Here is a 16197-nt window from a genome sequence, read left to right on the forward strand (position 1 = left end):
AACTTTGTCTTTCTTGCTGATGTTTCTGTTTTGCTTTTATTTTGCTTAGTATTGGATCTTAAAAGTCCAGGACCAGAGTCCAACTGAAGTGAGCCATCCAGTGTGAATTTAGTAATGCTTGAGCTGATTAAACTTTGGTTCTTGGGGAGGGGCAGGATGTTCAGTGGTGCTGTGGAGTTTGAACCATGGTTCTTGTGCTCTGTGTCTCGTTCCCTAATGAGAATCTCATTATGCAATGCCCCAGCCACGGGTGGCTGTCGTTGCCATTGGGCATTGCCTGTGAGTGTAATGGGCAGCTGGGCTGGGATTCTGGGACTTCATCCAGCATTCAGACTTTTAAAGAAATTGTTTGTCTTTTTCTTGATTGGAATACCATGCTTTTAAATTGTATTTGGAATTAGATGAGTGTGGGGGTGGAGGGGGGCGGTTTCTCAGCATTTGTTTTGCTTCATTTGAACAACAGTCCACAACTAAAACTGCAAAATCACTTAGGCTCTCATTAAACCCTTCTCTGAGAATGCTAATAAAGCATTGTGGTAGGGAAGGATGGCAGCCATCCCACAGTTCCCTACCACATGGGAATTCAAGTTTCTGTGAGAGCTGATGCTTTAAGGACTTGGTGGTTTGTTTTCTTTTCAGGCTGGGAGAACATCAGTTTCCACAATACTGCCTTGCTAATGGAACCCCAGCATGAGGCTTCAGGTTTTGTTTGGTTTTGTTTGGTTTTACACCATTCTTATCTCAAACCTCTGAGAGATTTCAGGCCTGGCATTCACACCTCAATAACCTGCTTTCATCAGCTTTTGGGGAGCTTTAGTTAAACTGTGAAACTGTTCCTTAGCTGGATGTGTTGACGTTTCTTTGTGTGATTTCATGTTTCTCAGTGAGGACCTGCTTATAATTGTCACATCAAGATGAAAAATTAACAGATGGGAGTCAGGGAGATGCTTGGAGCCTCAATCACCAGCAGCTCTGTAGATCTTTGGTAAGAACCAAGCAGAGAAGGGGTAGCTGGGTGAGTCCCATCACTGCAGGCCCAGTTAAATGCTGATAGGAGCCCATCACTGCCCATGAAACCCTTGCATACCAAAATCCAAGCAATTACCTGGGAGCAACAGCAGGAAAACCTCTAGGGAAGTTGGGAGGTAAAATATTCACCCTGTTAATGGCTGTCCTCAAGACAAGAAAGCAGCTGTGGTTGATGGCACAGAGCAATGTGGTTTGGTGGGCTGGGTAAATGAGAATCCCATCAGATAGAGTGGAGGTGGTCAGTGTTTTGAAGCTTGTAATGTTCCCTGAGGTCTCGGGGAACACCTTGTCATGATCAATTATTTAGGAGGGGGTAAAAACCTTTAATAGGATATTAATATGAGGAAATAACACAAATTACTGAACAAATTCCATAATTCCATTATTAACAGAAAAGCTGTGTTCTGGCCTCAGTAAGATCTTTCAGTGTCCCCTGTCCCCTTGGCTCTCAGTTCCTCGTCCCTGTGCAACTATCTGTGCACCCAGGCCATGAGATGCCACCACAGGTGGTCACACAAAGAGCTGGCACACACCACAATCTGCCAAGCCCAGCAGAGATAACACCTGGGCCTCCTCTTCAGTGATCATCTTCCTCACCTACAACCTCTTCCTCCAGGTACCTGTAGGAATTCACCATCTCCAACACCACTGCTGCATTTGTTCAATGTTTAATTCAAGAAGATAACAGGTTCCAAGGAACAGGTAACAAGTGACTGGATATCAAGAAATGGCCTCCAATTATGCCAGGGAAGGTTTTGATTAGATACTAGGAAAGTTTTTTTCACAGGCTTGGAAAGGACTGGAGGACTGTCGAGGGCAGTGGTGGAGTCACCATCGCTGAAGTGGCACCTGAAGGACAGAGTTTACTGAACATGGTTGTGATGTTGGGTTGATTGTTGAACTCTATGATCTTAAAGGGCTTTTCCAACCTCAGTGATCCCGTGATCCTAAGAATTTTGAGGTGGGAAGGGTTGGCCAGCAGATCAGCATGAGTGAACAGCCCTCACTTGGCAGATGGGGTGTGCAGGAGTTGGTGCAGCTGGGGGCAGCTGTGCCTAAAACAACTCATAATGTCTTTATTTACCTTTTATTTATTTTCAGGTGTACACTTACAACATTTGTGAGATTAATGATCAGATTATGTCTTTCAGCAAAAAGACTATTCAGTGGGAGGAATCAACATTTGACCGATGCTCAGGCTTATTACAGACTGGGGAGAAAGAGTGTTTTTAGTGTTTCTGCTATTTTTTGATGCATTTAATAATGTTTCGCCTTTCTTAGTGGTTTCCTTGGTTGGGCTTTTTGCAGAGAAGCATGGTAGGAGGAACAATATTTTCTGGAAAATGGGGAAACATGATTGTCAAAAAATAAAAGGTTTCCTTTAGATTTGGCTGGCTTCTTGGGTTGTTTTTTCTCTTTGATACAGATGAACAAACACTAATGGCATTAAAGTTCCTGTGCTAAGTGGTACCCATGGAGGACAGCCATATAGACACTCATGTTTGCAGAACAAAATTAAGGGTATAGTGGGCTTAGCTTCATGTACAAATATAATGCAGTCCTAAAAGTACAGAATTTCTTCCCCTTTTGGGACAAAAGTAAATCTAAGCCAGCTGTGACATTTAAGTACCAGTCACAGTTTATAGGATGATTATATCTCAGAAACAAAGCTTAGTAGTTATCTCCTTAGAGCCCATCAGCCACAATAACACTGCAATATGTAGAATTTTCATCACCAGAAGAATAGCTACATACCAAAAATTACTTGGGGCAGTTTACTGCAGTAATGGCCAGAGGGATGCACATGATGACGATTTTCATTTTGTACTATGGTTTTTCTAAGGATGATGGTGAAAGAATTATTCCTCCTAATGCTCCTTTCCAAGATGACAATGTTTTACTCTTATTAAAGGTAGAGGAATTAGATGAGCTGTGAGTGGTTGGATCTTGTGAAAAATGAAGTCTTAAATGTGTGGTTTCTTGTCTAAATGCTCACAGATTACTTGTCTCCCTATAATAACCTTAGAAAATGTGTTGGCAGCATATCACAATTAATAATCCATACTCATGTGCTACAGGCAGTCCAAAATTCCCCAGGCACATTTCTTACCCAAGCTTATAACCAGATTCAAATCAAATCCTACATTTGTGCCAAAAATTGAACAGTAGTCATCTCCCAGCAAATAATTTTACCTAACTGGCTCAAGAGTCTTAAATTCCTGATTCTTCCCAAAGTGAAATTCACATTAATCTCATACTAATGTATATATCCTTCAGTCACCTGCAAAAGAATCCCATAACCTTGCAGTAGGGATTGCACAGACAGTGGAAGCTGCTGTACCCACGTAGCATTACTGTAGGTTTTCCTGGCCATCTAGATTGTGTAAGATCCTTTAACATTTATGGGAACAAGTTTTCTCTCTAGGGTGATGTTAAATTTCTCTTTGAGGGTTTTTTCCACCTCTTCATCTTCAAGAGTTACAAATTCCACCAGATCCATGTTTTCCTTGTAGTTGTACGTGGTCTCAGTGAGTGTCCACCCAATCAGCGCTCGGAATCCGTCGGTGGTCTGGAGGGTGCAGATGGACTTCTTTGTGAAGAGGGAATCTGGAGAGGTCTGGAGGTATGTGCACTGGAAACGGAAATCTTCCACTGTCCGTGGCTCGAGGCTGAACATGTAAACTTTGCGACACTCCTTCTTCTCCAGCAGATCAGAGTTGGAGAAGCTCTGGTTGGGGATGTATTGTTTCCGTCTCATTTTCTCCAGGTACCAGACACCGTTTTTTTCCGTGAAGCGGAACACGCCGGGAGCCTGGGGCTGGTCTTTCCCTGACACAAGCTCCATGGGCTGCCACATCTGGTAGGACACCCCGAATCCTCCATCAACGATGTAGGCTTTGCCATCGACGACGACCTTCACCACGAGGTGGGTCATGAGGGTGGCGTAGGCGTTCTGGTGGGGGTTGAACACGTACGCTCCCAGGAAGCTGGTCTCATACCCCAGGCCCTTCAGCACCCAGCCCAGCAGCTGGTTGTTTTCCATGCACCAGCCACCCCGCTTCCTCCGCACAATCTTGTTGTAAACGTGCTCCAACTCCAAAGTAATTTTCTCCCCGCAGTGGATGCTGAGGTTTTCGAAGGGAACAGCACGGATGTGATGCTGGAATATATCTGTTAAGGTTTCCAAATCTTGTTTTTCAGTGGAGCCTTTATAGCCAGTTCTTGCAAAATACTCTTCAAGGTTCATCTCACCTGTAAAGGAAGGAATTGTGTTTTGGTTTCTTTACATCAGTGATTTATGATGCTGTGAAAAGCTGCCCTGGCTCTGCCAGTAAAGATTCTTTAATCTACTGAACCTCATCAGAACAGCATTTAAAGGAAACAAGCATTCCTATCAAATGGTTCCCTGAGCAAAGAGCAGTGCACATGAGGGTTTGCTTTTGTCTTAGAGTCATTCCTCTGGCAAACAGCTGATGCCATTTCAGTTTTATACGAGGAGACTGCAAGATGAGGATTTCCTGTATTTGTATTGCAACAGCGGGGTTAAGAAGAAGTGTAAGATCTTGCTGGGAGTGTGTACAAGGGTTCATGAGAAATGGTCTAAAGCCACTGCTCAGTGACAGGACTGTCACTGGGGGAAGCAGTGTCATCTGCCAGTGGGAGGGAGTACATTCTGAGCCAGGATTCACATGTTCTTTTCATGAGTCTGCCACTGATGGACATGACAGTAAATGAATCTCTCGTTCAGTACACTTTGCTCTTCCACCACTTACAAAAAGTTAACATGAAAAGTAAAGTGACAAGCTTTATTCAGATAATTATAGCTGAAAAAACTCTGATTTTTGAAAGAGTCACAGACCACTGAGTCTGCTGTAGAAACTCATTTCGGTGTTGGAACAATAGATCTGAATGGAGGGAAGTGGCCTAAAAGACAAGGAACACATCTCCATTCCCTCCTGTGCCCTGTGTCTCACAAGCCATCCTGAAAATGAACAGGGGCTGCTTTACTCTCTCTGGTCCTGAGCTTTCTCAGAACTCACCAATCCTTCAACTCAGCAGTGAACTGTTGAATGTTTACTGCAAACTAGAATTTCTCAAAATTATTCTCAGTGGCAGATTCATATTCATGGGGTGGAAGCAGTGTCCCAGGTGAACAGAGAGCACCATCAAAAATACACATTACCTTCTAGAGAGAGGAATTTAGCTTCCAGTGATATCTAAGTGTATTGTTGGAGTAAATGTTCAATGTAATAATATCTGTTAAGTGTAACATAAAAGTCATGGCACTTTTGATTTGCAGAATCTGAGAATATCTGATCCTGTCACTCTGACTGTGAATACTAAATTGATCACACCAGTATAAACAGGTGTGATCAGTACAAAGCTGGTTCTCAAGTTTGTATTATTTGTAATTTCTTTCTGCAGCTCCATAATATGCTTGATCAGCACTAGATATGGACTGCAGGAGATGAAAGCCACTGTTCTTTTGAAATGTAAGCAGACCAGATGAAAAGGCAGATACTGAAAAGGTCGTCCCACAAATGTGGTTATGATTTATGTAGAGAAAAACATCACCAGAAGAATATTAAAGGTGCAAATGAAGGTGTTCATACAAACCTATTTCTTACCAGAACTATACACAGTATCAGCAATTCTACTGTTGAAAATATGTTATCTTCTTTATCCTAATACATCAGCACATGGACTTCCTGAGTTGCACAACCCAGAGTCTGTAATTTTTTTAAAGTTGTTTTTAAAGAGCTGTAATTTTATTCCCTTAAAGCAGAATCTACTGATTATTAGACTGAACTTTTGCTTCCTTTGCACTTACAATACTTTTAAATAAATTTAAGTATCTAAAAGCATGACTTACAACAAGAAGTTGTAGTTCTAAATTTATATCTACTATTGTACCCAAACAAAAGAATCTATTTTATAGTGAATTGAAGCTTCTCCTGAAGAGTGAAAGGTAGAAGAATTGAAATTGCACATCACTGTTTTGCCCTCTTCAACAGCCCCTGTTTAGCAGGTGATATTTTAGCTCTATATCCACACATTTTTAGAACATTTTTCCTAGAGAATGTTGCTACGTTATTGTCCATGACCTTTACCATCATCAAGAAACCAGGGTTTTTGGATCTTTCTTTGGAGGGTTTTTTTAAGAAAATAAACTTACCTCTTATGAGATCCCTTTTTATTTATTGAGGTATTCAGTTTCTGGGGGGTTTATTACAGGGGCAGCAGTCAGTGAAGCCAGGAGTGGATACAGATTGTGAGGGTTGTCTTTCTAAGCTCTGCTGGTCCTCGCTCCTGAATCTTAAATTCCAAGAAAGGGCAGAGTCCACCCAAAAAGAATTCACATTTTTGGACTTCGCTGATCCGTGAGCAAATTAAACTTTGTTTCTTCCTATTAGTAGATGTTTATGCCTTCCCCTAGTCAAGACCAGAATGAACTCGTTTTCTATGTAAAATAATTACAGTAGGCAGTTGCAAATGGCGTTGTAACTTTTTGTAATTCAATATTGTTATTTTGCAAACCAGCGCTTTGCAGTGGAGGATGTTCATGTGTGCCATGATGGGTGCACTGAGGTGCCAAGGTGTTGCAGGCTGAGCTCCATGGGTGCAAAATGACCCTTCTTTGCCCACACAGGAACTGTTTCAAGCCGTTCAACTCCTCAGCTGTAGCAGGAGTTGTTGTGGGGCTGCCACATCTAACGAATGCCATGGCAAATATTTATTTGCATGAAGTAATGCATTTCTGCTTTAAAACCTGGCCTCCTGCATCCTCACAGTGTTGCAGTGCTGTGTTTATTTAATTCTCCCCCATCAAGCCTGTCTCCCCTTCATTGGATGGAGGTGGAATATCAGAGGAGGCCTCTGGGAAAGGCAAAGAGCTCATTAGACTGCACCTGGGGAAGCACCTGCCTTTTAGGCACATCAGGTGCCATGTAGGTCTGGGTGGTTGACTTAAACAAGAATCAAAGTTGACTAAAACAAGAATCAAAGTCTTTTCCTTGGCTGATGTTCTTCTGTCACTTTTTCATGGCACGTCCTGTACAGTACCACAGGTATCATCAGGGAAAAGGCTTCTGTGTTATGGATATCCTGCTGTGAAACCACACTGGTGGCACGTCCTCACTTCCCAGGGCTTTCTTTTGCATCCACACTTTTTAAGGTAGCTTTTGTGCAGAATACTGTTTGTAATAAATGTGAAGATTTTATCTAAATGCCATCATCTCCTCTTGACATCACGTGAAGGCGTGGTCCCGAAAGTTTAGATTGTACTTTGCAAAGATTGATCTTTTTTTCCAGTTTTGATACAAAAAGCCTGATATTTAAGAACTGTTGAATCATCTCATCTTCTACCAGTTTTATTTTGAATTCAGAGACACAGATAAATCAGACTCAGAAAAAGTGGGTACTCAAAATTAGAGAGATTTTGGGGATGTTTAGGTACCCTTGGATAAATATCTCACTTTAAGTCAATTTCTGAAAAGGGAACAGGACTTATATCTTTCAATTTTTTCATAAGCTAATCAGCACCTAATGGTGGCTTATTTGAGAAAGTCTTAACCTTTCTTTTTTTTCTACAGTATTTAAAAGCCTAATTCAGCTCAACTTTAGGACTCTTAAGGGAAGTGAATAATTTGTAAAAGTCACTGAGAAGCTTTGATATAATGCCAAAAAAGGTTAGATGTCTTTTGTGTAAAATGGTAACACAACCTCTCCTTCTGCATCATTTTGGTCTCACTTGCCTCAAAATATATCTGCAATAAAATGAGTTCTTGAGAAGGTGAACAAAAAGTTAAGGAGTTAAAAACCAACTTCCATATGAGCAAAACTGAGCTAGTAAGATGTCTTGGTTTCTAAAGAAGGAGAGGTTTAATAAAAATATGCAATTGATATCTGCAGTTAATTAGCAGTGTACTGGAATTTACCAAGCTTTGTGACTAGCTCGAGTTAAAAACTAGATTATTGTAATTAATGTTAATTTTAGATTTTTTCTCTTGGCTATTTAAAGATCCATCTAGCACAGTGTTACAGTTAGATCTTATCCACTAAATTAGGTGGCAAGCCACGAACATTTACTGGTACAAGTTTGTTCTCCAGTACTATACTGAATTTATCTTTCAGTGTCTTCTCAAGCTCTTCATCTGTAAGGGTTGTGATGTTCACCAGGTCCATGTCCTCCTTGTAGTTGTACTTCATGTCAGTGAGGGTCCATCCAACCAAGGCAAGGACCCCCTTGGTGGTTTGGAGAGTGCACATTGACTTCTTCCGAAGGATGTTATCTGGAGACACTTGGAGGTATGCATTTAGCTCCTGGAAGTCATCTATATGCCGTGGCTCGAGAGTAAATTTATGTATTTTTCGGATATTCCCCAGTTCTGGAGTATGAGGGAAGTCATTCTTGCTGTGCTCAGGAATATAATGCTTCCTTTTCACTTTCTCTAAGTACCAGGTGCCATTGTCTTCCGTGAGGCGGAAAATGCCAGGAGCCTGGGGTTGGTCCTTCCCAGAAATCAGCATCAGCGGCTGCCACATCTGGTAGGCACCACCAAACCCAGCATCTACAATGTAGGACTCCCCCTTGATCACCACCTTCAGCAGGATATGGTTTAGCTGAGCAGTGTATCCCTTCTCTGCTGGTTCATAGCTGTTTGCACCAAGAATACAGACATCATACCCTAATTCTTGCATGGCCCAGAAGAGGAGGTGGTTGGTTTCCAGGCACCATCCACCACGCTTCTTTCTCACAATCTTATTGTAAGTAGCCTGCAGATCCAGTTCAATGGGCTCCCCGCAGTGCATGCTGAGGTTCTCAAAAGGAATGGTCTGGATGTGATGCTGGAAGATGGCTGTCAGGGTTTGCAAGTCTGCCTCCTTATGGGGCTTGTTGTAAGATATTCTTCCAAAATACTCCTGAATGTTCATTTTGCCTGTGTGAGCAGAAAGTACAGTTACTGCTGTGCAGTTGACAAGGGGTTCACTTCTGTTTCTGTAGCAGAGGTTAACCAACCTGCAAATGTACTCTGGGCTGTTCTATTGAGGATTTAAAAGAATTTTAAGTATTTCTTTAAAAAGAGAGAGGGACAGGAGCAGGTAGCAATATAGCTTTCCCTCTCTCAGGGGCTGCCTTCAAACCAGGAGGATGTTTTTCCCATGGGAAGACACAGCACATGCCATAACAGAATCTCTGGCCACAGAGGAGGATCCCACATAACAAAATTTTTCAAATATCGAGAAACAATATGTTTGCAGAAAAGCTGCCACACCATGCCAGCATAAAAGTCACAGCAAGATCTTGCTGTTTCTTTTACTGTACCAGGTAAGCAATTCTTTCTTTATCCCACAGGTAATTTAACTGGAAGGTTTTGCATTCATGGATTCAGTTAACTGGGATTAACATCTCAGTGTGTCACCATTTCAAATAGGTTTCCATGTGAAGTAGATCATTGTTTTCTTAATCTCTTAAATTTCCCTGAGGAGTTTAGACAGGGCTTTGACTGTGAAAGAAAGGGACTTCAATTTTTCTAACCTAAGGATCAAAGGAATTGATCTAAAAGTACATAAAAGGCAAGTCATATTCTTTTTGTTTCTTTGACCATCTTTTACAAACTAAAGGCTTTAGTTTCAGATCAAATTATTGGAAATATTTTGTGATTTTCTGTCTGTATCTCTGATCCTATTTCATTAGCAGAAAGACACTCTCATTGGCACTGGTTGTGTGGCCAAGATACAAAAGGTTCCCTGTATGACTTCTAATTCAGTGACTCATCTCTCTGCAAGGATTTCTTTTGCCCTTAGTTTAGATTTAATTTGGCTTTTTTCCATGCAAGGATATTTGTTGTTCAGAACAATTCACAATCTGTTAATTTCCAGAAAGTCTGAGGATTTCTTGCTTCCTTTAACTGGTTGAATGTTTCCTGGGAGGATTTTCCAAAAATCCTTTGATGTGGATGAGATGGGACAAACTTCCTTCCACTGAATATTCTCAGCTTTGGTCCAGCAGTTTGACCCCATGTCCGTGCCAGAAGCTTGTGAAAATCCTACCTCAAGTCCATGGGTGGAAGTGCCCCCACCTGAGCAGATGAGCACATCCAATGGCCTAATCTCTAGACTTTAACCCCAATCTTGATGACAGCAGCACAGCTCACATGACTCGGTTGTATTGTTCCTGATCTGCACTAGTACCAACATTCAGACCAGATAATGCAAACCCACGGGAAAATTTGATAGACTAGAAGATCATCCCAGTAAGAGAATAAGAAATAAACATTATCACTTCAAAAGGAACCAAAGAGTCTACATGAAAAAACAGTAATGTCTCTTTGATACTGCATTTTATGATTTTTTTTCCATCCCTTTTTTAGGACAAGGGCCTCATCTCTGGCAGGATCTCCTTGGTAACACTTGCAGAAAGCCATTTCCCTCCCAACACACAGCACACGTGTTCACTGGCAGGCCCATCCTATGTCCCTCTGCCTCATTTTTCTTTCTACTCCCACTTTCAGCTATTTTACATAGGAAGATAGAAACATCTTTACCCCATGAGGGTGTGGAGCTGAACCTCTGTGACCAGCAGGAGCCCAGAGAAGTGCATCAGCCTGGTGGGTTTGACACGCTTGGAATTTGCCTTCAAGCAAAACCAGGTCAGTCCCTGCCCTGGGGCAGCAACAGAAGGCCTGATGCCCCCCTGTAACCCATCTCCTGGGTCTGGGTGTCCCCAGGGAATGGGGAAAGCACAGGATAAAACCAGCTCACTTCATCCTCCCCTTGGGGTGCTGCCAGTGAGGATTTGGGAAAATATATTGGGAAAGCCTTTTGGGAAATTCCCTGCCCATGCCTCAGTTTCCCCAGCTGCCCCTTCTCTGGCCTCATCAATTTAAAGTCAGCTTCAGAGGCAGCCTTGCGGTGGCTGACAACACATGCTCTGATCTCAATGAATACTTAAAGAGGTTTAAGTACAATAAAGCTGCACTACAACATCATTGACATTAGGGAGCATCCACATAAATCAGTGTTTACTCCCTCACTTTCCTGGAGGCAGATTTTTCCTTGGCACAGCCATTCCTGCTGTGTGAGCCATGAGGCTGCAGCAGTGAGCAAGCCCTCTCCCAGGGGACAATTTGCATTCCAAAACTGAGTTGCCAAATATCCCGAGCCTCAGTCCAGATCTCAGCCCTGTTTGCTTCTGTCCCTGCAGCAGCTGAGCTTTGCTCAGCATTCCTGCATCCTTGAGGGTAGTGAGATTCAGATGTTAGTTCTGCCTGTCTGCACATGTCCCTTGGGATCACTAGGTCCTTTTGTAATTAGGCTGAATATTAGGATCAGTTCTCTGCTGAGAATCAGGAGGGACTTCCAAGGCTGGATCCTCTTGCACATGCCTACACTGTTTGATTCCAAGTTATACTGTGAGTCAATAGCTGCATTATTCATACACTCAGGCTCAAAATAAAGGGTTAGTCTAACTCTCACACTCGATGTTGCACTTGGAAAATTCCCTTGCAATGTTCACTCACCATCAGCCCTGGGGTTCCTGTAGTTTGTGCTTTGCTAACACACATTCCTGCCCTCCCCACGCTGCATCTCTGGACAGAAGTCCCTATTTCAGTATTTAAAGGTGATTTTATACCTCTGGACTCGTTACCCAAGCAGCACAAGGTGCAGGAAACACCCTGACACAGGGAGAGAGGAGTGGGCACAGCCCTTTTGAGGTTTGTTCCCACAAAGGATGGAGATTCTTGGCTCTCTGTGGATCTTCTCCAGCTCCACAGCTTCACAAGACCTCCCTGGACTTCCTCCCCATCCCAATGCTTTGTCCCTGCTGTCCCACTGAGTTCAGCTCCTCCAGCTCTCTCACTAATTTGGGGCCACAGAAAAACACAGGTCATGAACAAGCCACATCCTGGGACAATTTCTTCTGATCGTTTGTGTTGCAAGCTGCTGGTCCACACCATAAGAAATCTCTCCTTCTTTTACAACCACATTTCCTTTTCTCATAGCATGGGAGAGCCTCATGAGCTATAAGGAACTCTTGCACTCCTGCAGCCAGCACATGTAAGTGAATATGACTCTGGGAAGACAGGGGCTTCAAGAGCTTGCTGTGTCTCTAAGAAATAGGTTTTGATGATGCAGAATAGCAGCTTTTATTAAACCTGAACTCCTAGTTCTAGAAAGCTGTACTTGCTGCATAACAAGTTTCGTGAGTTACTGTCTTTTTAGAAGCCTTAGCTGAAAAATTTTAGCACTTACAAATAACCAGGACAACTTCAGTAATTAATGATTTTTTTTTCTTTGGGAATACATGCTGTATTTTGGGGGGGGATATCTAAATAATTCCAGTTCACAGTGCTTGATTATTTTATTTAATTGTAAGCCATTAATTTGTTTAATTATAAGTGCATAGTTTTAATGCTTCCAAGATGTGTACATAAAGGAACATCAAGCATCTTCTCAAAGGGCAAAGGGGTCACATTTGAGTTGTTTCTCCTACTAGAAATCTTAGCCCTTAGGTACATGATTAAGATTCAGCATTTCTCCTTGTATCAATATAATTAGTATCACTGCAAACACATCCTCAGTAGAACGGATATGTTTCACAAAAAAGAATTCTGTGCATGTGTTTGGGTTCTGCTGTAATAATTAACGTGCAAGAGCACCCAGAGTAGAGTCTGAGGAGAGGAACAGTCTGCTGTGCAGTGGGAGCAAACAAAATGCTCAGGAGATGCTTTCAGTTCAAAGAAATGCTGCTCTTTGGTTATGTCACTGAGACAACAGGAGCTGTGCAAAGTCTGAAACAACACAGAATTGTCAATAACATTTCTTATCCTCAGTTCTGAGTCATAAACAACCTGTCCTCAAGTGGTCACATGGTGACTTTGCACAGGTGTGGGATGGCCTGAGTGCCATGTGAGAGGGTGTTGGGGATGTGAGAGCAAGGAGAACAGGCTTATGGCTTGACAGGAGGAACTCCGCACAGGATCTCTTTGTGGTTTTGGCTATTACACTCCCAAAATAATATAGTATTCATTTCAGAGGCAGGTATCATTTTCACAAGGTGGGAAAAGGCCTGGATATCTGCCTCTTATTACCTGCTCCAGGTACTAAAGACCAAGACATACAGCTCCATCATTCTGCCCAGCTACACTGGGTGTGTTCAGAAAAGCTTTTAAGAGATGAAAGGAGTAGGGAATGGGCTGAGTCTGCTTCCTGCTAAGCACAAACAGAAGGGTAACGATTTGATTGAGCTTGGCAGACATTAATTGTACCCAGCCTAAAAGAAATGCAGGAATAGTTGTGAAAATCCATTTGTTTTCCAGATTCTTGCTAGTATGTTCTGCCTTACACTGGTGTTGTTGGAAGGAGAAAGATTAACCTTTGGATACTTGTCAGAAAGAGAGGGAAGAATTGCCTGTAATGCCACTGAATTGAATTGTAAGCCAGGCACTGAGTTAGAACAACCTTTTATCAACGGGTACAAATTTCTTGTCTAATATAATAGTGAACTTCTCCTTCAGTGTTTTCTCTAATTCCTCATCTGCAAGGATTCTGATTTCCACAAGATCCATATTGTCCCTATAATTGTATTTTATCTCTGTGAGTTTCCACCCCACCAGTGCCCGGATGCCATCAGCAGTCTGCAGGCTGCAGATGGACTTTGTCACAAAGAGAGAGTCAGGTGCTGTCTGCAGGAGGGAATTGCAGCCCCTGAACTCCTCAATGTCTCGTGGCTGAAGGGTAAAGAGATAAACCCGACGGCAAACTTCATTTTCCACATTTGGGGAAGTCGAGGTGCTTGGGTTCAGAACCCACTGCTTCCTTTTCACTTTCTCCAGATACCAGGTCCCATTCTCCTCCTGAAAACGAAAGACCCCGGGAGTCTGAGGCTGATCTGTCCCTGAAATCAGCTCCATTGGCTGCCACAGCTGGTAGGCCATCCCAAATCCCCCATCCACAATGTAGGATTTGCCATCAAGGTCCACTCGTAGCAGCAGATGATCAATTTCTTCTGGGTAGGCATCAAACTCTGGGACATAAACTTTTGCTCCCAGAAGGGTGACGTTGTAGCCAAGAGTTTTCAGGACCCATGACAGTATGTTGTTGTTTTCCATGCACCAGCCCCCACGTTTCTTCTTCACTATCTTGTTGTAGGTGGCTTCCAGGTCCAGCTCAATTCTTTCTCCACAGTGGATGCTGAGGTTTTCAAAAGGAACAGCTTGGATGTGGTGCTGGAATATATCTGTCATGGTAGCCAGGTCTGGCTTGTTGTGGGAGCCCTGGTAAGAAATTCTGGCAAAATACTCCTTGATGTCCATGCTGCCTCTGAGAGAAGGGTGGGAAAAAATAATAGGCTGTGTCAGAAGTGGTGGAAGGCTCTTGCCCATCCCTTTTAATGGGGTGCTCAGAAGAAGAGCAGGATTTGACTAATATCTGTCTCAAAGGCAGCTGAGTAATAGTGCTGAGAGAAGCCAGTGGGACACTGCTGATGAGCACAAATGTTATTTTTATTTGCCTCTTTTACAGCTGTGACAAGAGGCTCCAGCTGTGCTAAGCATATTTCAGCAGAGTACCTGTCCAGCAAAGCTACAAATCTCTGTAGGAAGGAGCAAATGCAGTTGCAGCAATGTTTCCTTGCTAGAAATTATAGGAGCTGAGACTCTCCAGATCTGAACTGCTTTGCTCGTGGTTTCAGCAAAGCAGAACCAGAAAACAAACCCTCCCACTCTTGCAGTGGGATCCAGAGCCAGACACTGCTAAATTTCAGACATCTGTAAATATGGAGCAATGTTGTTCCCATTATTGACCCAAGGGGTCCAAAATGCTCTCAAGTTTCTGTATGCAACTCTCAAAGTAAAATTAAAAGAAAAATATCCAACTGTTCAACAGGATTATATTCCAAATCTGATGTTAAATGGTAAACCCAAAATTGTATGGGAATTTTGGAAAGGTACTTTCAGTACATAAACAAAACAAAGACAATGAAAAATTCCCATTTGGTGTAATATCCTGGCAGAAGCAGGGGTTGCCATGGTTAGGGTACCCACATAACCTTTAGGACAGAGGCTTTACAGAACTCTGACTGTTGATCATGGCCACCACTGTGTCTCAACATCAGAGCAGACCTGAGTGATCCACGAAGGGGTTAAGAGCATCAGAGTTAGGAGGTTCTCTTTGTTCAGCTTTTGGCTGTTCCCAGGATTTTCCCAGAACTACAGTTCCATTCATTTCTGAAGACTTGGCACAAGCTTAGATCTTGTTGTGTGAATTTTAAACCAGCATCCCAGTTAAAACAGTTTTTCCCCTTTTCTCCCTTCCTTTCCCTCCACCACAGCAAGCAGAACATGTGCAGTAACTTTTTACCCACAGGGAAAATGTTGGTGTGGGTTTGTCTGTCTGTCCATCTCTTGAGGCTGTTTTCAGGGCTGCTTTCATGGGGGTTGCTGACATGAGGCAGATGGCACAAATGCCCGAGTAGCTTGAGGCTCACAACTGAGTAAATAAAGCAGCATATCTACACCACCGAGCAGCTGAGCTCCCTGCTCTGCCCTTACACCATTTCTGCTGTGTTTTGTCCCCAGACAGGTTTCACTTCCTGCTTAGAGAGCACTCAGCTACCATGATCCAGGGGTTAAGAGAAAGGCTTACCTGGAAAATCAGTTCTAGTGCCAGTGTGCCTCCGGGCCTTGGGTGGTTCTAGGCTAAAGCCTGGAAGGTTCGTGGCTGTCCTCTGCTTAGCACAGGCAGGCAGGCAGGGCTGGAGGACTGCTCTCCAGCTGCTCTTCAGGGGAATGTCCTTTCCCTCAACTTGCTTTCACCCGCCTCTGTCAGATTGCAAAGGCTGAAAAAAAAAAAAAAGGCAAACCCAGAAGGGTGGAGCATGTGAGCTGGAGTGAGCCAGCAAAGCCAGCAGCGGTGTGAACCTGGCTGTTGTTAGAGCACAGGCTGCTTCACATTTTCAGTTGTTTGATTCTGTCTGCAGGGGCCTGCTCAGGCTGTCACCAAAATGGTTTTTTTTCAGTAGCTTGCTGGACGTGCTCAGGTGATGTTGTTTTTTACTCCCAGTCATCAGATTACTGTTTGTTTGGAAATGTGGGGCAGGAAAGCTTGCATGCATTCAGTCCAAAAAGGATTCTGCACTACTTCTGAAGAACACTAAGATTTCAG

General features: G+C 43.0%; 3 protein-coding genes across 6 annotated transcripts; all 3 read right to left on the reverse strand.

Annotated features, from left to right (window-relative positions):
• Positions 1–1681: 1681 nt before the first annotated feature.
• LOC120507958 (arylamine N-acetyltransferase, pineal gland isozyme NAT-10) lies at positions 1682–6339 on the reverse strand. The gene is made up of 2 exons (XM_039721156.1): positions 6206–6339; positions 1682–4281 (listed from the first exon to the last, which is right to left on the reverse strand). Exon 2 carries the CDS (start codon positions 4274–4276, stop codon positions 3404–3406), a length of 873 nt encoding a protein of 290 aa, XP_039577090.1. The 5' UTR covers positions 4277–4281; positions 6206–6339; the 3' UTR covers positions 1682–3403.
• A 1712-nt stretch (positions 6340–8051) lies between these two features.
• LOC120507957 (arylamine N-acetyltransferase, liver isozyme-like) lies at positions 8052–15805 on the reverse strand. 3 transcript variants are annotated; one of them, XM_039721152.1, is made up of 2 exons: positions 15679–15805; positions 8052–8969 (listed from the first exon to the last, which is right to left on the reverse strand). In XM_039721152.1, the coding sequence occupies exon 2, from the start codon at positions 8962–8964 to the stop codon at positions 8074–8076; it is 891 nt and encodes a 296-aa protein (XP_039577086.1). In that variant the 5' UTR covers positions 8965–8969; positions 15679–15805; the 3' UTR covers positions 8052–8073. The 3 variants fall into 3 exon arrangements, with proteins under 3 accessions (XP_039577086.1, XP_039577087.1, XP_039577089.1); XM_039721153.1 differs by lacking the exon at positions 15679–15805 and adding an exon at positions 11553–11603; XM_039721155.1 differs by lacking the exon at positions 15679–15805 and adding an exon at positions 10578–10661.
• LOC120507956 (arylamine N-acetyltransferase, pineal gland isozyme NAT-3-like) lies at positions 12376–15823 on the reverse strand. Of its 2 annotated transcripts, none has more exons than XM_039721151.1 (2): positions 15679–15823; positions 12376–14355 (listed from the first exon to the last, which is right to left on the reverse strand). In XM_039721151.1, exon 2 carries the CDS (start codon positions 14346–14348, stop codon positions 13485–13487), a length of 864 nt encoding a protein of 287 aa, XP_039577085.1. In that variant the 5' UTR covers positions 14349–14355; positions 15679–15823; the 3' UTR covers positions 12376–13484. The 2 variants fall into 2 exon arrangements, with proteins under 2 accessions (XP_039577085.1, XP_039577084.1); XM_039721150.1 differs by lacking the exon at positions 15679–15823 and adding an exon at positions 15398–15670.
• Positions 15824–16197: the final 374 nt, after the last annotated feature.

Source organism: Passer montanus, unplaced genomic scaffold (genome assembly GCF_014805655.1).
Source record: "Passer montanus isolate IOZ18808 unplaced genomic scaffold, ASM1480565v1 scaffold45, whole genome shotgun sequence".
Classification (NCBI taxonomy): domain Eukaryota; kingdom Metazoa; phylum Chordata; class Aves; order Passeriformes; family Passeridae; genus Passer; species Passer montanus.